The 20,685-nt window shown below is 44.0% G+C and overlaps 1 protein-coding gene across 1 annotated transcript in view; it reads right to left on the bottom strand.

Annotated features, from left to right (window-relative positions):
* LOC126095496 (furin-like protease 2) overlaps positions 1 to 20,685 on the bottom strand; it is a 707,292-nt gene that overhangs the window by 394,622 nt on the left and 291,985 nt on the right. The window contains exon 3 of the mRNA XM_049910285.1: positions 9,456 to 9,593. Coding sequence (XP_049766242.1) covers positions 9,456 to 9,593 — 138 coding nt within the window. The remainder of the gene's footprint in view (positions 1 to 9,455; positions 9,594 to 20,685) is intronic.

Below are 20,685 nucleotides of genomic sequence, written 5' to 3'. Positions count from 1 at the left end.
TGCAGGCTGCTATTCTCCCAAGGAGACGATCGTAGAGATGCTGGATGTAGTCCTGTGGAACGGCGTGCCATGCCATTTCCACCTGGCGTCTCAGTTGGACCAGCGTTCGTGCTGGACGTGCAGACCGCGTGAAACGACGCTTCATCCAGTCCCAAACATGCTCAATGGGGGACAGATCCGGAGATCTTGCTGGCCAGGGTAGTTGACTTACACCTCCTAGAGCACGTTGGGTGGCACGGGATACATGCGGACGTGCATTGCCCTGTTGGAACAGCAAGTTCCCTTGCCGGTCTAGGAATGGTAGAACGATGGGTTCGATGACGGTTTGGATGTACCGTGCACTATTCAGTGTCCCCTCGACGATCACCAGTGGTGTACGGCCAGTGTAGGAGATCGCTCCCCACACCATGATGCCGGGTGTTGGCCCTGTGTGCCTCGGTCGTATGCAGTCCTGATTGTGGCGCTCACCTGCACGGCGCCAAACATGCATACGACCATCATTGGCACCAAGGCAGAAGCGACTCTCATCGCTGAAGACGACACGTCTCCATTCGTCCCTCCATTCACGCCTGTAGCGACACCACTGGAGGTGGGCTGCACGATGTTGGGGCGTGAGCGGAAGACGGCCTAACGGTGTGCGGGACCGTAGCCCAGCTTCATGGAGACGGTTGCGAATGGTCCTCGCCGATGCCCCAGGAGCAACAGTGTCCCTAATTTGCTGGGAAGTGGCGGTGCGGTCCCCTACGGCACTGCGTAGGATCCTACGGTCTTGGCGTGCATCCGTGCGTCGCTGCGGTCCGGTCCCAGGTCGACGGGCACGTGCACCTTCTGCCGACCACTGGCGACAACATCGATGTACTGTGGAGACCTCACGCCCCACGTGTTGAGCAATTCGGCGGTACGTCCACCCGGCCTCCCGCATGCCCACTATACGCCCTCGCTCAAAGTCCGTCAACTGCACATACGGTTCACGTCCACGCTGTCGCGGCATGCTACCAGAGTTAAAGACTGCGATGGAGCTCTGTATGCCACGGCAAACTGGCTGACACTGACGGCGGCGGTGCACAAATGCTGCGCAGCTAGCGCCATTCGACGGCCAACACCGCGGTTCCTGGTGTGTCCGCTGTGCCGTGCGTGTGATCATTGCTTGTACAGCCCTCTCGCAGTGTCCGGAGCAAGTATGGTGGGTCTGACACACCGGTGTCAATGTGTTCTTTTTTCCATTTCCAGGAGTGTATAAATGAGACTGACGGAAAACGAACATTGTGATAAGTAGTAAGCTTTGGAACGTATACATACGTCAGAAATTAAAAAAAAACACACAATAAAATTAGGTTAAAAAGAAATACTTCTCCAACTATGCTCCAAATCCCAATGAATATCTTTCACAAATTAAAGCAAAACCAGGTTTACATATAACATTTAAGTGAAGTTAAATTTCGGTAACAACCACTGACATGTCATACAACAAATAATATTTCTGTATTGCTCGAAGCCAGTAAACTGAACGTTATTCTCGCATTACATAAAAAATAAAGAAACACATATCACGATGGAGAATCGTATTTTCAATTCCAATTCCCCCCCCTGCTGTTCTGTCATCCGGATATGTCATCCCGTAAGTACAAGTATCCACCGATCCTTACCTTCCGCTCACGCTTTCTTTGCATTGATAATTTAACTTCTCCTACCCTAGACGTTCCAGCTGTGCGGGGGCTCTTGAAACGCACTCCATAGGAAGTTAAGGAAATGCTGTCGGTGTTTCGGATCGTTCACGATCTTTAGATGTCGTTCCTGTAAAAAGGTCCAAAAGTCCATTGCGTTCTTTGGGCCATCTCTGAACAAATAGAGCACCGACTGGTTTCGAAGCCACGTTTTACGGCATTCGTTTTGGAGAGTGGGTAGTAATATAATCCCTGGGTCAATGTTGTTTTGTCCCATTCGGAGAAAGAAAGCGATCATTCGTGTAGCTAAGCGCCACACTTCTGCCGAGGGCCGCATATGAGGCGGTGTTCACCGTTCTCCACAGTTTGGCACTGAGGGCACAGTGGTGAAACTGTCATATGAATTACATGGAGAGTGGATCGGGTGACATTTTCACCATTAACTGTTAGGTATCACGTTGCACGTGCCTCTGTGTCTTAGGAAACATGGTGTATCGATCGCCATACTACTTGCCAACTGAAAAGTGATGTCGATGCTTCCTCTCAATAGGACTTCTGTGTCCTTAGGTCGTTAGTATCCCATATATGTCACTCGCCGTTGCAGTTCTGGTTTCCGACAGAGCCTTCTGAACGTAGCTGTAGTCTATAAAAAGTGCGTATAAACTGGACTGACTGGGAAATGCGCTGGACCGCCACTGGTGTCATTCGAGAAACTGGTGGTAGTTTTTGTATTAAGATTCTTGTCGGGCAAGCATGATGCCGTCTTCACAGTTTTGACATGGTGCTGATATATAGTGCCACCGCTCGATCAGGAACATGCACAAGACCAAGTCCACCCCTACTAAGAGGGAGGGTAAGGGCGTCGTATCTTACTTTAAATAGTTGACCTCCACTCACATAGGAACCGAACGCCGCCAGTATTCGTCGGGCTATCGTCACCAGCATTGAGAGTACTTGAGCAAACTGCGGAATTCGTGACGCCAGGTAGGTGTTAATATACGTGACCCGCTGGATGATGTCAAATGTCCGTGTGATGTTCCCTCTAAAGCACGTCCGAATTGACTATAGTAGTCTCTTATAGTTGTACGCTGTTGTGCGATGTACGTCGTTGGTAAAAACAATACGTATTCATTTCAAGCTACCCATGAGCCTTAATGGTGGTACGAGGTGCATTCAAGTTCTAAGGCCTCCGATTTTTTTTCTAATTAACTACTCACGCGAAATCGATGAAACTGGCGTTACTTCTCGACGTAATCGCCCTGCAGACGTACACATTTTTCACAACGCTGACGCCATGATTCCATGGCAGCGGCGTAGGCTTCTTTAGGAGTCTGTTTTGACCACTGGAAAATCACTGAGGCAATAGCAGCACGGCTGGTGAATGTGCGGCCACGGAGAGTGTCTTTCATTGTTGGAAAAAGCTAAAAGTCACTAGGAGCCAGGTCAGGTGAGTAGGGAGCATGAGGAATCACTTCAAAGTTGTTATCACGAAGAAACTGTTGTGTAACGTTAGCTCGATGTGTGGGTGCGTTGTCTTGGTGAAACAGCACACGCGCAGCCCTTCCCGGACGTTTTTGTTGCAGTGCAGGAAGGAATTTGTTCTTCAAAACATTTTCGTAGAATGCACCTGTTACCGTAGTGCCCTTTGGAACGCAATGGGTAAGGATCACGCCTCCGCTGTCCCAGAACACGGACACCATCATTTTCTCAGCACTGGCGGTTACCCGAAATTTTTTTGGTGGCGGTGAATCTGTGTGCTTCCATTGAGCTGACTGGCGCTTTGTTTCTGGATTGAAAAATGGCATCCACGTCTCATCCATTGTCACAACTGACGAAAAGAAAGTCCCATTCATGCTGTCGTTGCGCGTCAACATTGCTTGGCAACATGCCAATCGGGCAGCCATGTGGTCGTCCGTCAGCATTCGTGGCACCCATCTGGATGACACTTTTCGCATTTTGAGGTCGTCATGCAGGATTGTGTGCACAGAACCCACAGAAATGCCAACTCTGGAGGCAATCTGTTCAACAGTCATTCGGCGATCCCCCAAAACAATTCTCTCCACTTTCTCGATCATGTCGTCAGACCGGCTTGTGCGAGCCCGAGGTTGTTTCAGTTTCTTGTCACACTATGCTCTGCCTTCATTAAACTGTCGCACTCACAAACGCACTTTCGACACCCATAACTCCATCACCACATGTCTCCTTCAACTGTCAATGAATTTCAATTGGTTTCAGAAAACGAATGTTTGCACGATGTTCCAGTAAGGAAAACGTCGCCATTTTAAGTATTTAAAACAGTTCTCACTCTCGCCGCTGGCGGTAAAATTCCATCTGCGGTACGGTGCAGCCATCTTTGGGACGTATTGACAATGAACGCGGCCTCGTTTAAAACATTGTGCATGTTTCTATCTCTTTCCAGTCAGGAGAAAAAAAATCGGAGGCCTTAGAACTTGAATGCACCTCGTACTCATTCTTCCGTTACTCTAACACCAATATTCATCGCTACAGACTTGCCCATATTTATATGGCTGCCAGTGGCCTTTCCATATTTGCGTATCCGGTCTAAAGCCACACTCATATCGGTTTCATTCCGTACTGTCAGCACCAGGTCAGCCGCGTATCACTTGTACGCAAATATGTATCATCGCAAAGTCAGTCCTGTCAAGCGGTGTCGTAGGCCGCAAAGTAACGGGTCGAGAGCCAGTGCACATAATGTCGTTGATAAGCGACATCCTTGTCTGGTCTATCTCGCTACGACTAGGGATTTTATCGTAGTCTATTGACAAGCACTTTGGAGGAGCCATTGCTGAGAAGCCGCACCACGACAGCGATAAATGGTCGTGGAAATCGCATGTTTGTCAGGACTTCTGCAAGATATTTATGGCTAACTCGATCAAAGGCTTGATCAAAATCTAATGGCGCTAGTGCTGCACGGAGGCGGCACGTCTTTGCTAGGGCGATCAAATCGCGATATTCAATAAGCGCCGTCTGGATCTTGTTACGTCCGCCGAGCGAAATTTGATCAAGTGAGAGTACTTGCCGCAATACTCTTCGGACGAGTACTGCTAATAATCTGGTGAATATTTTAGAGTCGCAGTTACGGAGCGTCAGTGGTCGGTAGTTCCATATCCGTGTACCACCCGAGAGTTTGTGTATCGGGATAATCAGCCCCTCCACAAAAGCCGGCTGTAAGGGCACGTCAGGAGACATTAATTCGCGGGAGATAGTAGTCATTCGTGGTGCGATCACATAGCTAAAGGTCCTGTAAAATTCCAAACGGAGGCCATCTGGTCCCGCCGATTGGTTCACCGCTCTCCTACCAATGGCCTCCGTCACTTCCTCTTCTGTAATCTCCTCCATCAGTTGTGCTTCCGCCTCTGTATCAATGGTGCCGAACATCATATACGTTACTTCGTTAATGACCGCCATATCGGTATTCACTGCGGTATAAAGTTGAGAGTATTGTCCTACAAAGGCATTGCCTGTTTCATGTTGCGATGTTAGGTGTCTGCCATCATCCGTATCCACAGCATGTACTAGGGCTCTTCGTCATATTTTGTTTTCGTTAATAATGTGATACATCGATGGGCGTTCTCCACCAACTCGGTCTAGGGCCCGCGCCCTGACCACGGTACATTCGAGGTGGCGTCGCATGTAGATATCATTTTGGCCATTGTTCGTTGTACCGCTTCTTGCCGCTCCGGAGAAGGCATTTGTTCGGGGCATTACCGTAGCACCGTGAAATAAAAGTCCATCGTCTGACGTCGACAAACTGCCTGCTCACGACCAAATGTCATCATTGCACGGCGCAGGGTCAGTTTGGCGCAACCCATCCACCAACTCAGGGTCGTAGGATAAGACCGAAGGCGCCGTTCGCATGATCTCCAAACAACTTCAATGACGTCTCGACAAGCTGTGTTCCGCAGGTGGGTGACGTTCATTTTCCAAATACCGCTGCTACGCCACACTTGCTGTCACCGGAGGGACGTTGTACATATTAATGCTTATGATCGGTATAGGCTGTATGCCACAGCTCCGCTTCGAGGACGTCAGCGTTAAGATTGCGTGTGACATATATTCGGTCGAGACGACTAGCGGAATTTGTTGTATGGGTGTATCCAGGTCAAAGGCCATGGACATGCTCCCAGATGTCAACATAAGCATACTCTGCAACAACATTCGTAGTGCTGGGCACGGGGTATATGGAGGAAAATGGTCTTCCGGTGCAAGTACACAATTAAAATCGCCGCCTAGGATTAATCGGTCGTCTCGAACTTGGAAGAGCGGGAAAACTTCGTCTGCGAAGAAGCGGGAACGCTCTCGCCTCCTGTCTGTACCGGAAGGTGCATAGATATTGATGAGTCGTATATCAAATACTGCCATTGCTAATGCACGTGACGACGGTAGATACAGTGCATCCTATGTCGTGATGCCTTCTTTAAGAAGCATTGCTGTGCTGCTGCCAGTTTCGGAGGTGTGTGATATGTAGGATACGTACCCGTACATCACAGGAAATTCATCGACGTATACGTCTTGTAGGAGGACGACGTCGATGTCCGCTGCTTGGAGCATTTATTTGAGTAAGGACATCTTAATCTGCGACCGTATGTTATTGATATTCATAGAAGCAAGCCGATATGATTGTCTTCGTTACGTCGCATGTATATCGGCCATCGGAGCTTACGCCGTCTGCTCTTGTAGTAGCACGTTATGTGACCCTGTCCTGCCTGACGTTGTTAGTTATAAGTAGACCTTCAGAGGGGAACCGCCCCCGCCATGTCGCCAGTTGCGGCTGTCAGTTGGTCCCCTTCATAATCATCAGCCCAGTCTCCTTCGAACAAGTTTTCCGTGGGCCGGGGATCGCCATCCCCGTCTCTCTGTGGCTCCTCTTCTAATACTTTGGAGTGGCAGTGGACTCCATGTGACCGTGCGTTGTCAAGTTCTTCAGGATGCTCTTGACGTCTGTCGAGACGGTGGTGTTCTAGATGAGGATTTTCGGAGACCCTATGTAAGGTGACCGTCTTCCTCAGTCGTTTCTTGGTCTTCGTCCTACATAAGTATTAAGGAATGGTCCGACGGGGTTAGACGTCGTTTCTTGCCCCGTTTCGGAGAGCGTTGCTTACGCGTGTGCGTTTCTGTATCCGAATATGGGTGAGTGTCTTTGTCACCACTACAGTCGGACACTAAGGCAGCCGTTGGTACTATTCGACTGTCGATGACTATTTGCTCATTCGATCTCTGTACAGGTGGTATCGGTCGGTGTTGCTCGGTAGGGGGAAGGGAGGGGGGGGGGGGGCGTAGTCAACGTCACCATGCTCGTGTCGTCATCCGCGATGTCGGCTTTACGACTGGCCTGTCCAGTAGCTGTTCGGTTGGGCGTCCTTCCGGAACACATTTGTATATGGGAGAGGGAGACGTCGTCACAGGTGTTGCTTCATATTCACCTGACGCTATGTGCGCAATTCTTCGTTGGAGACACGCTGACCGAAGGTGTCCTTCCTGACCACAAACTGAGCAAGTTTTCGACTGACCGTCGTAAATTACTATCGCTCTGCAGCCTGCGATTGTGAGATAAGACGGCACATGTTTTGGTAGCTCGATGCGTGTTTGTCACACACCATTAAGTATTGGTTACATGGTAAAGGTTGTCCATTTTTCTGCTGTGTGACTAAGTACCCGCCCGTAGGTTTGCAGCGCGTAAACCACGATCTCAGCGGGAACCTCAAATGGTAGCTCAAATACACTTTAAGTTCTCAATCCAAGTCCCGCATGATCAATTGCTACCGTTCCGACATCCCATCTTTATGTTCGCGCACAATCTTGTCACACACCGTGTGATTGACCAGCCTGACGCAGACCACACTGCTTGTGATAGAGAAGTGGATGCCAATCATATCTTGTGTTTCAATTTCAATTTCTGCAAGTATAAATCGTTCTATTTCAAATGCCTTCGGTTGCGCAAATTCATTATTAAAGCTTATCTTGATAGTAGATTGTCGGTACGAATGAGCCATTCTAGTTCGAAAGCGCACTCTAGCAAAGGCTAACAGAAGGTAAACAAACGCGTACGCGCTAACCACCGCGGCAGGGACGTAAACAGACGTCCGCGCCGCACGACTGCAGAAAGCAGACCACTGATATCTGAGCTACGCAGCCACGACTTCCAGTTCTGCAAGGTCCGCGGGTGAGCTTTTGTGAAGTTTGGAAGGTAGGAGACGAGGTTCTGGCAGAATCTGAAGCTGTGGGAGGAGTAGCGAGCGGTGCTTGTATAGCTCAATCGTAAGAGCACTTGCCCGCGAAAGCCGAAGGTCCCGAGTTGAAGTCTTCGTGCGTCACACAGTTTTAATCTGACATTTTTAGAATTACCAGCCACATGTCCTTTGGTTAAACATTGCAGTGGTTTCCCATTTCCTTCTGCATTCTTAGACTGATGATTACTGCTGTTTCTTCCGTCTTTTGTGGCAGTTTCTCACTCAAAGGACAGGAGTGTGCCTTTTTGTCAGTAGAGAAGAATTAACAGCAATAACAGAAAAAACGCGTCTACCCAGTGACTTAGAACGTAGACTTGTCATTGGATGTCGCGCCTGTAACAGTTAAAACTCCCTAAGTCGACTACTGGCGATGCGAATTTGAGACAGAAACGGAAAGAAATAGCTACAGCTATGACAATATTAGGAAGACCTTGTATACTGACGGAAAGGAACCGCTGAACAATGCGGAGGGTGGCTATAATCGTATGAAATCAGGGAAAGGAATTGCTTGTGTTTCCAAATTATCACCAGCAGCCGATTTAATCACAATGACTATGCGTAGGGAGTTACAAAGTGGCTTACAATCGACGAATACATCATAATCTACATATATTCATAGTGAAAGCTAAGCGGACACTTGCGGTGCAATAAAGAGCAGAGACGCTGGACTGTGGACGATGGAAAATCATTGTTTTGGAGTGATGAATCACGGTGCAACCTGTAGCAATCCGATGAAAGTGCTTAGGTTTGGTGAATTCCTGTAGAACGTTACGTGGCTTCATGTGCAGTGCGAACAGTGATGCATGGATGCTGTAGTGTTATGGTATGGGGCTGTTTTTCGTTGCTAGATTGTGATCCGCTTATTTCACTTAAGATAATGGTAAATGCGGAAGGTCGTGAACACATTTTACATCATTGTGTAGTGGTACGATAGCGGAACAGTTTCGAAGTGATGAAATAATCAGGATGACAACGCAGCCTGTCATAAAGCAGCATCTATTAGCAATTCTATGGGGCCAACTATGTTCCTGAAACGGACTGGCCTGCCCTACGTGAACCCAATGGAACTGCTTTGTGGTCAGTTAAACCTTCGCGTCCATTTCATATTCCAGCACATAACGTCACTACCGTCTCTGGTTTCGGCATTGTAGGAATAATGGGCTGCCTTCCTGTACAGCCATTGGTGCACCTCATTAAAATGTTCCCAACAGAGTCACACCCGTCACAGAGATGAATGTTAGACATGCCTCTTGTTAATGGCCACTAATATGGGCCTCGGTAAGTTAGATCAGATAGTTTATTAGTGAATTATCACTTCATTTTAAACCCCTCGGCCTTTCATAGTGTTCCTGGAACGTTTAAAAGATGTATTTAGGTTCAGCATTGAGTAGTACAACATGGCGGCTCCTATTCCTGAAGCGGGAAAGACGTTATCACTGTAGCTTTCTGAGTAGGAATATCTGTACATACGTCCGAGAATCGAGAGGCTAAATCAGAGAATTTGAATTTGAAGAGAAGTGCTGCTGGACGATGGACTTACCAGGTACCATTGTTCCTTGTAGAGAGGGTCCGTGAAGGAGGTGTTGCCGCGGACGGCTCGCCTGCGAGTAGTAGTGGCCGCTGCGTCCAGGTCGCGCTTTGAGCGCCTCAGTTCCCGCTGCTGCTGCACCCACGTCACCTGCAACACACACCATAGCCACAGGGTCAGTGAAGCGGTGTAGCGTGTATCACGCGGCTTCTACAAGCCATTTTCAGTGGACAACTAGAGGATATACCACATAATTCTAGAGCAAACTGCCGATAAATAATAATTATTTAAATAAAAATACAATTTAAATACAAGACTTTTTAAATCCCTTTAAAATGTGTCAAATAATATTTCATAGCTTCTGAACACGGTAGAGCCAGTTCTAAAACTTTAAGATTAAGAATTTATAGTAGTTAAGGAAGTAATTGTAAGACTTTTAATGAAAAACACACGGCACACGCAATAGATAACCGTCTGGTTATTAAGAATTATGAATTGCTAATTTTTCGAACTACTTGCAAAGGGCTAGGAGTCTGCTTCGGGCTAAAAGAAAGAATCTTTTTGCGTTTTGAGTCTGATTTAAAAACATGCTACATGAAAAATATTTTTTTATTTAGATAATTATGTTTTGCATTTCAGTCATTTATGTGAAACGTCTCAATATAATAATAGTTTTGTGAGGTTGTATGAGAGACATGAGTTAAATTTCAGGGTTACTTCAGAGTCTTTTCATATGATTATATCTTAAATAGAACAGTGTTATACCTGCCTATAAATAATGTATCAGGCTGTTTAAATGTTATTTTCCTAAAAGCTAAAATGAAAGGTTTCTAGCAAGAATCGGAAATGACTCGAAGAACGAGCTGTGACTGGACGACCGGAGATGTCACGACAAAGCAACCATGTTCAAGCGAGTAAGCGAAGAACGAAAACCTATGATCTATCGAAATCTGAGGTCAAAACAAGGATGTGTAGTGAGAACACTACGAGTACACAACTAAAGGCAGGGCCGTGGTGTGGCTAGCTTCACAGTGCGACGGTAAGGACTAACTGATACGCTTAGGTGGGCTTGGTCCTGCAGGACCGCGGGTTCAGCGCTGGAGAGGCGATGCTATTCCACATATAACTAGCATTGCCATCTAGTGGCCGTAATCTTACGTGAGTACCGTCTGGGACGCATTCTGATACTACTAGAACATCTCGCTAATTCTGCAGGTCAGCCGAAATGTTAGGCGCTAGCAACGTTTTCACCCCTCACTATGAGACGTAGGTGCATCAGGCAGCTAGGAGAGCAGGTTAATATGACACTGTCACCCGGTTTATACCTACGTTTACAATTTTAAATATTTGGCTAATAGGGAGCCAGCTTAAAATCAACTGCCAAATTAGAACAGATCAGAGAGACAGAGAGAGAGAGACTTAACGGCTTAAAAGTAGTGCATATTTACACACACACACACACACACACACACACACACACACATTCACACAAACAAACAAACAAACACTACTCGAAAAATATAAACATGCCCCCAGAGGGGTTGCAGACGCTTCCCAAGAGACAAAACGAAGCAAAAGGCGATTGTATCTTGCAAACTCAAAACAAAGTGCACGATTTATAGCTGGATCTACCCAATATGGTAACGAAGTAATATTGAGAGTCAGTGAAGTGCAATAAAGAAAAATCGTACACATATGTCTGGAGAATAATTACAAATGAATTAGGAAACAAAAACTCGTGAATAATAGCTGTAAATTAATACCGATTAGTAGTATTACTACTCAACATGAGAACTGTTCCCGATCTTGGCAAACAAATATGTTATGGAAAGCCTCAATGTTACAGTGACCACGGAGAAAAGTTTCGAGTTAAGCGAAATGTATATGATCTATTGTTGTTGTTGTGGTCTTCAGTCCTGAGACTGGTTTGATGCAGCTCTCCATTCTACTCTATCCTGTACAAGCCTCTTCATCTCCCAGTACCTACCGCAACCTACATCCTTCTGAATCTGCTTAGTGTATTCATCTCTTGGTCTCCCTCTACGATTTTTACCCTCCACGCTGCCCTCCAATACTAAACAGGTGTCCCTTGATGCCTCAGAACATGTCCTACCAACCGATCCCTTCTTCTAGTAAAGTGGCGCCACAAACTTCTCTTCTCCCTAATCCTATTCAATACTTCCTCATTAGTTATGTGATCTACCCATCTAATATTCAGCATTCTTCTGTAGCACCACATTTCAAAAGCTTCTATTCTCTTCTTGTCCAAACTATTTATTGTCCATGTTTCACTTCCATACATGGCTACACTCCATACAAATACTTTCAGAAACAACTTCCTGACACTTCAATCTATACTCGACGTTAACAAATTTCTCTTCTTCAGAAACGCTTTCCCTGCCATTACAAGTCTACATTTTATATCCGCCGGCCGCAGTGGCCGTGCGGTTAAAGGCGCTGCAGTCTGGAGCCGCAAGACCGCTACGGTCGCAGGTTCGAATCCTGCCTCGGGCATGGATGTTTGTGATGTCCTTAGGTTAGTTAGGTTTAACTAGTTCTAAGTTCTAGGGGACTAATGACCTCATCAGTTGAGTCCCATAGTGCTCAGAGCCATTTGAACCATTTTATATCCTCTCTACTTCGACCATCATCAGTTATTTTGCTCCCCAGACAGCAAAACTCCTTTACTACTTTAAGTGTCTCATTTCCTTATCTAATTCCTTCAGCATCACCCGACTTAATTCGACTACATTCCATTATCCTCGTTTTGCTTTTGTTGATGCTCATGCTATATCCCCCCTTCAAGATACTATCCATTCCGTTCAACCTCTCTTCATAGTCCTTTGCTGTCTCTCACAGAATTACAATGTCATCGGCGAACCTCAAAGTTTTTATTTCTTCTCCATGGATTTTAATACCTACTTCGAACTTTTCTTTTGTCTCCTTTACTCCTTGCTCAATATACAGATTGAATAACATCGAGGATAGGCTACAGCCCTGCCTCACTCCGTTCCCAACCACTGCTTCCCTTTCATGCCCCTCGATTCTTATAACTGCCTTCTGGTTTCTGTACAAATTGTAAATAGCCTTCCGCTCCCTGTATTTTACCCCTGCCACCTTCAGAATATGAAAGAGAGTATTCCAGTCAACATTGTCAAAAGCTTTCTCTAAGTCTACAAATGCTAGAAACGTAGGTTTGCCCTTCCTTAATCTAGCTTCTAAGATGAGTCGTAGGGTCAGTATTGCCTCACGAGTTCCAACATTTCTACAGAATCCAAACTGATCTTCCCCGAGGTCGGCTTCTACTAGTTTTTCCATTCTTCTGTAAAGAATTCGCGTTAGTATTATGCAGCTGTGACTTATGAAACTGATAGTTTGGTAATTTTCACATCTGTCAACACCTGCTTTCTTTGGGATTGGAATTAATATATTCTTCTTGAAGTCTGAGGGTATTTCGCCTGTTTCATACATCTTGCTCACTAGATGGTAGCGTTTTGTCAGCACTGACTCTTCCAAGGCCGTCAGTAGTTCCAATGGAATGTTGTCCACTCCGGGGGCCTTGTTTCGACTTAGGTCTTTCAGTGCTCTGTCAAACTCTTCATGCAATATCGTATCTCCCATTTCATCTTCATCTACATCCTCTTCCATTTCCATAATATTGTCCTCAAGTACATCGCCCTTGTATATACCTTCTATATACTCCTTCCACCTTTCTGCTTTCGCTTCTTTGCTTAGAACTGGGTTTCCATCTGAGCTCTTGATGTTCATGCAATTGGTTCTCTTATCTCCATAGGTCTCTTTAATTTTCCTGTAGGCAGTATCTATTTTACCCCTAGTGAGATAAGCCTCTACATCCTTACATTTGTCCTGTAGCCATCCCTGCTTAACCATTTTGCACTTCCTGTCGATCTCATTTTTGAGACGTTTGTATTCCTTTTTGCATGCTTCATTTACTGCATTTTTATATTTTCTCCTTTCATCAATTAAATTGAATATTTCTTCTGTTATCCAAAGATTTCTACTAGCCCTCGTCTTTTTCCTACTTGATCCTCTGCTGCCTTCACTACTTCATCCCTCAAAGCTACCCATTCTTCTTCTACTGTATTTCTTTCCCCCATTCCTGTCAATTATTCCCTTATGCTCTCCCTGAAACTCTGTACAACCTCTGGTTCTTTCAGTTTATCCAGGTCCGGTCTCCTTAAATTCCCACCTTCTTGCAGTTTCTTCAGTTTTAATCTACAGGTCATAAGCAATAGATTGTGGTCAGAGTCCACATCTGCCCTTGGAAATGTCTTACAATTTAAAACCTGGTTCCTAAATCTCTGTCTTACCATTATACAATCTATCTGAAACCTGTCAGTATCTCCAGGCTTCTTCCATGTATACAGCCTTCTTTTATGATTCTTGAACCAAGTGTTAGCTCTGATTAAGTTGTGCTCTGTGCAAAATTCTACCAGGCGACTTCTTCTTTCATTTCTTAGCCCTAATCCATATTCACGTACTATGTTTCCTTCTCTCCCTTTTCCTACTACCATTTTCCAGTCACCCATGACTATTAAATTTTCGTCACCCTTCACATTCTCAATAATTTCTATTATTTCATCATACATTTATTCAATTTCTTCGTCATCTGCAGAGCTAGTTGTCATATAAACTTGTACTACTGTAGTAGGCGTGGGCTTCGTATCTTTTTGGGCCACAATAATGCGTTCACTATGCTGTTTGTAGTAGCTTACCCGCATTCCTATTTTCCTATTCATTATTAAACCTACTCCTGCATTACCCATATTTGATTTTTTATTTATAACCCTGTATTCACCTAACCAAAACTCTTGTTCCTCCTGCCACCGAACTTCTCTAATTCCCACTATATCTAACTTCAACCTATCCATTTCCCTTTTTAAATTTTCTAACCTACCTGCCCGATTAAGGGATCTGACATTCCACGCTCCGATCCGTAGAACGCCAGTTTTCTTTCTCCTGATAACGACATCCTCTTGGATAGTCCCCGCCCGGATATCCGAATGGGGACTATTTTACCTCCGGAATATTTTACCCAAGAGGACGCAGTCATCATTTAACCATACAGTAAAGCTGCATGCCCCCGGGAAAAATTACGGCGTAGTTTCCCCTTGCTTTCAGCCGTTCGCAAAACCAGCACAGCAAGGCAGTTTTGGTTAGTGTTACAAGGCCAGATCAGTCAATCATCCAGACTGTTGCCCTTGCAACTACTGAAAAGGCTGCTGCCCCTCTTCAGGAACCACACGTTTGTCTGGCCTCTCAACAGATACCCCTCCGTTGTGGCTGCACCTACGGTACGGCTATTTCTATCGCTGAGGCACGCAAGCCTCCCGACCAACGGCAAGGTCCATGGTTCATGGGGGGAGGATATGGTCTGAATAATTGAAATATGTTGTGTACAATATTTTTGAACATTAATAAATATCATACGGTCTAAATAAGATATTTATTAATGTTCAAAAATATTGTGCACAACCTATTTCAATTGCATAGCGGCGCCTGCTGAAACGAGATCTAACAGCAAGGAAAACAACGTGTGGAAACAGACTTTTAAAGAAAATATATCTGTTCTTATCTAGCAAAATACATTTAACAGAATGCAATTTGTTATCTATAAGATAACTACTTACTGCAAGCATAAAATATTGCAAGTCCCTGAGCTCGAAACACAGTAACAGCACCGAAAATTTTTCGCATTTTGATTTTGACGTCATACAAGTTGAGACAGTTTCCACGTGAGGTTACCGTCTTCACAATTTAAGGTGTATCTTTTGTTTTTCATTTACTATTTTAAGAATGTAGTACGCATTCCAGGTCTACACATGTCTGATTATGAGGATCGCATTTTCTTTCTATGGTACTGACCTACATGTTGTTTTTTTTTTACGTTTTAATTACGCTAGAATTTTACACCACTATACCTGGCACAAGCAGTGTTACAAAATTCCTGATAATTGCTTATATTTGAGTACAGTTACACTTTGAAGTTACTATCAGAGTCTTTTATCATTTAATACTGTTACACAAGTTTATCATGATATTTTTTAATTCTTTCAGTTTTCTGTTAATTTCAAACTACGCAGTTACATTTTTAACGTTAGATTGGCAATTATTTAAACTCCTGTTTCGTATGGCTACGTGGACGCTAAATTATGTGCGAATCTCTGCATCGACTTTTCTCTCTATTTCTGTAATGCTAAAACAGTAAAGTCCTTGAAGTTGTTGCCGTAGTGTTCACCTGTCACATTTTGCTAGCTAAGTATCTACTATAACAATAACAACTTACGAAATACATCGCCGGCCGCGGTGGTCTAGCGGTTCTAGGCGCTCAATCCGGAACCGCGGGACTGCTACGGTCGCAGGTTCGAATCCTGCCTCGGGCATGGATGTGTGTGATGTCATTAGGTTAGTTAGGTTTAAGTAGTTCTAAGTTATAGGGGACTGATGACCACAGATGTTAAGTCCCATAGTGCTCAGAGCCATTTGAACGAAATACATCAAAGCAGAGGTTTCTGTTAGGTTTTGTGTTTATTGGAGTGTCATATAGCTTGGACACCGTTCGTACCCTGGGGATGATTGAAAGAGCAAGTGTATACTTGTATTAGAGGTTTCTAGGCACAATTTACCCACAGTGTCTCAATTTTATGAGGAACAAACACCTATTGTAGTGAACTACTTTATTACTCATTTGTGAGATGGTTCCAACTGCCTGAACACGAACAGTAATATTACAAGTATTTAACATAGGTAACCGGAAGCCTGTAATTGATAAAGTGTCATGATGACCCCTCCATCGGCAAATTATCCATAAATAGTCCCTGTTTTAGATTTCCGGGAGGGGACTGCCTAGGGGGACGTGACGAAGAAACTGGAATAACCAACGACGAGATGAATTTCTATGCGTCGAAGCGTGGGCTGTCAGAAGTCTGAATGTAACAGGTAACCTAGAATATATGAAACGGAAATACAAAGGGTGAATCTAACTGTACTAAGGGTCAATGGGGTGGAATGGAACCAAGGTAAGAAATTTGTGGACATACGAACGTAGGGTAGTATTAACTGCAGCAGTAAACAGTATAAAAGGAGTAGAATGTCAAAATGGTTATAGTGATAGACATATTGACGGGCGTTGCGCTATCGACCAACTGTACATCGGCTGATTGATGATAATTCTGACTCAACACGTAAGTCTTCTGCCATTTTGCCTGACGTAGGAAACACTTCTAACAATATCGGTAGTATTTTACGGAAATACGATGTGAAACATGTTTTCCGACTTCCATCTAAAATTAGAGCGCTTTTGAGTTCTATTAAGGATGATGTTGGTCTGCGTAAGACGGGTGTAAATCGCATTTCTTGTAGCTGCGGCATGCCATATATTAGTCAAATTATCATGACCGTGGAGGATCGATGAACTGAGCATAAACGGCACAAACCATTACAGCAGCTTAGTAGATCTGCTATTGCCGAACATTGTTTGGATACTGGTCACCCCATGTTATATAATAACACCGAGATATTGGCATGCACGTCCAGCTATTGGAACAGTGTTATTAAGGAGGCAGATGAGATTAAATTAGCGAGCAACCTCGTTAACAGTGATGGAGGGTTTTGTCTGGACTCTGTTTGGAATCTGGCTCTCTCCCTTGTCAGATAACAGAGGGACAGAGTCAATGCTACCTCACCTGCGAGTTCGTAGTCTCACTATCGATAGCTCTTACTTTGGTCATCTTTGGTGGTACTGGCGTTCAGTGTGTATTATCTTTCCTGCATCAGTACGAGAAGCGAGGTTTCAAATTTGCATGTATGTCGCCCGTCCGTTGCAGTTTGCCTTGAAAATGGCTTGGTGTTCTCCCGCCGAAATATCGGTGGTCGCTGAAAGTTTTACCTGGCTGAATTCCCGGAAGTTATTTGTGTAAGCCAGGAGAAACTCAGGTCTCACATGGATGTAGATACTACTCTAAGGAATACTACAGTAGTTAGTTAGTTGAAAAGGAGCGTCACCTCTAATAAAAAAAGGAAATCACAAATTTTGGACTGACTAACATGGGTACAAGGAAGGCTGTTGCGAAGAGACCTTGAGCAACAGACGAGATACTTCGATTTACCTACGAAAGAAGGAAGTACGAAAGTGTTAAGGAAAAGACTGCAATAAGGCAATGTAAGTAATTTAGGAATAAGTAGCAACTGCAGGCAGTCAAAGTGAAAAGATTGGGGGAGATGAAGGATTGACAGAAAAACCGAACCAACTTCCGGTGAAATTAAAGGCACAGGTGGTAGAATTAAGAGTGCAATACGAATTCGACAGCTAAATTTAGAATAGATAGCGGATAGATCTAATGTGTACACTGAAGGTCTCTGTGAGGCGGAGGACTTGTCTGATGGCGTCATACAAGAAGGAGCTAGAGTGAATATGCATGACGTAAGAGATCCGGTATTAGAGTCATATTTTAATAATTCAAGGAAGACTTGAGATCCAGAAGAAGGGATTGATATATCATTCTATCTGAAATTCTAAAACCGTTGTGGGATGTGGCAACCAAACGACTATTCATGTTGGTGTGTCAAATCTGAGACTAGCGACGTGCCATCCGACTTTCGTTAAAATGTCATCCACAAATTTCCGGTGATAGCAAGGACAGGTAAGTGCGTAAACTATTGCACGGTCTGCATAACAGGTCATGGATACAAGCTGCTGAGAAGAACAATATAAGGAACAGTGGGAAATAAAATTGTGGGTCAGGTAATGGCAATCATTTTGGCGTTAGGAAAGGTTGCGCTTGATAATGGAAGAAGGACTACGGAAATAATCATGACAAATTCATAGGATTCGTCGACTTACAAAAGGCATTCGAAAATTCAAGATGTTAGAAATCCTGAGAAATAACGAGAGCGTGGTATAAGCAAATATTGGTAATATCAGATATGTAGAGCCAAGATTGAACAATAAGAGTGTAAGATCAAGAAGGAAGACAGATGATATCTTTCGGCCCTACTGTTCAGTCGATATATCGAAGAGGCATTGACAGAAATACAGATATAAAACAATGTTTCAGGAAAGAAATCCGGGTGGAAGGGTACCAGTGACAACATTCACTGATGACGCTGCTATGTTCAGCGAGTGCAAAGAAGATTTACCGTCTTCATTGAATGGAATGAATAGCGTAATGAGTACAGAACATGGATTGAAGGTAACGAGGGGAAGAGGAAGGTAATGAGATGCGGCAGAAGAAAGAATAGCGAGAAACTTAACATCAGAATTGGTGATCACTGAGTAGACTACGTTGATAAGGTCTGCTACCTTGGTAGCCACATCAGCCTTGATGGGAGTAGCAAGGGGGGCATAAAAACAGACTAGCGCAGAAAAACAAGGCATTTCTGGCGTTTAGTACCTTACCTGGAGGAAGAAACTTCTGATAATGTACGTTTGCAGCTCAGATTTATCTGGCAGTGAAACATGGACATGGAAAAACCAGAACACAAGTGAATGGAAGAGTTAATGGTTACGTGGACTTATCAGCTGAAGAATGAAGTTCTCTCCACAACAGACGAAGAAACAAACACATCGAAAACAGTGATGAGAGGTAGAAATGACAGCACATCTGTTAAGACATCATAAAATAACCTCTATGGTAACAGAGGATACCGCATAGTGTAAACGTTGTAGTGAAAGATAGAGATTTGAATGTATCTAACAAATAACTGAGAAGGTAAGGTGCAAGTGCTACACTGAGATGAAGAGGACAGCGCAGGGGAGGAAGTCAGGACGCGTCAAACCAGGCAGAAGAATGAATCATGTTTAATACGTACATTAAAGCTTTCGACTCACTGGCATCAAATTACAGGATAGAACTGTTACAAATAAAAAATAAGTAGTGCAACAAAATAAAATGCTGAACTTGTGTCGAAGAATCTACTTTCAGAACTATTTAGATCTTTAATTTTAATAATGGTAACCAAGCGAAAATGTTTATTGACCACTGAGGAAAGATGTAGTTAAAATACAATGCCATTGCCTTCAGTCATTAGAGATATAATGATTAAGGTTCTAGCGACTGAGGCTGAGACGATATTGGGAACGCATTTGCATAAAAATTTATTTAAAGAAGAAATAATCCCAAAATTGAGCAATATATGTATGCCTACATGTTTACATATAATTAGGATTACACACTGTTAAATCGTATAATACAAGTTAACAGAATGCAACCGAGAGAGAGCGAGAGAAGGACTGGAGTAGAAAGTGTTTGTGATAATGCGGAAAAAGTCATAGAAATCTGTGAGTTTTAAACAGCACGATAACTACAAGGATAAAGTGACCTGCAATCGTGACGGGAGAAATCGGTAATAGCTACGAGAGAATTACGAGTTCTGGGTCTGAGTTTGGTCATAACTCGGGACAAATCGAGCTGCGCCACGAAAATAGTCTTCTATATATCAGACGCCCTGCGGTGGTAATTGCCTTTACCCACGCATAGTGAAATGGAAGTAATAAACGGATTCTGGCTGAATGCCAAAATCTTTTAACTATCAAAAGAAAGAAAGTGTCATGGCAAAATTCTTGACAAGCATTAAGCAATGTTCATAATGGTTAGATGTAATACTCTTGTTACTAAAACTTTAAACATGTCGACCAACGTTACCACACAATGTGTGGAAACAGCATAAAATTGCCATTGCGAAATGAGAGCTCCAGAACTTCGTCAAGTAATTTTTGATTTTTGCGAGAAAGCGATACGGCCATCAAACATTTGAAGAAAGGTATGAACCTCAATGGTGTCACGAATACCATCAGTGACGAATTGGTACAATCGTGGTTCTGAGTAAGATTTTAAAACTTCAGCATTTTAAACAAGTCTCACATATTATATTACTATGTACCACTGCCCGATCGTTTCAAAATCCCTACGTAAAAATAAAAATGGATGTGTATATATTTGTGTTTGTGTGTGTGTGTATGTTCCAAGTCTCCTAGTAAGCCATTGGACAGATTCCAACCAACTTGGTACTCAAATCCCTAACTTTCAGGCAATAATCGTTATGGGGGTAATAATCGCCTGTCATACTTCAGAAGATATGACGTTATGAACAAAGATATGCGTGAAAAACTGCCGCATCATGCATGACGTTTAAATTTCTTAATTCCTTGGTACTAACTCATTTCGCAGACAGTTTCCACATATGATTCATCCACATAGTTTCAGAGATGAGTGGAAACATG

Source organism: Schistocerca cancellata, chromosome 8, assembly GCF_023864275.1.
Source record: "Schistocerca cancellata isolate TAMUIC-IGC-003103 chromosome 8, iqSchCanc2.1, whole genome shotgun sequence".
NCBI classification, from domain to species: Eukaryota; Metazoa; Arthropoda; class Insecta; order Orthoptera; family Acrididae; genus Schistocerca; species Schistocerca cancellata.
The sequence above is the reverse complement of the archived record's forward strand: the minus strand, read 5'-3'. Positions and strand labels throughout refer to the sequence as shown.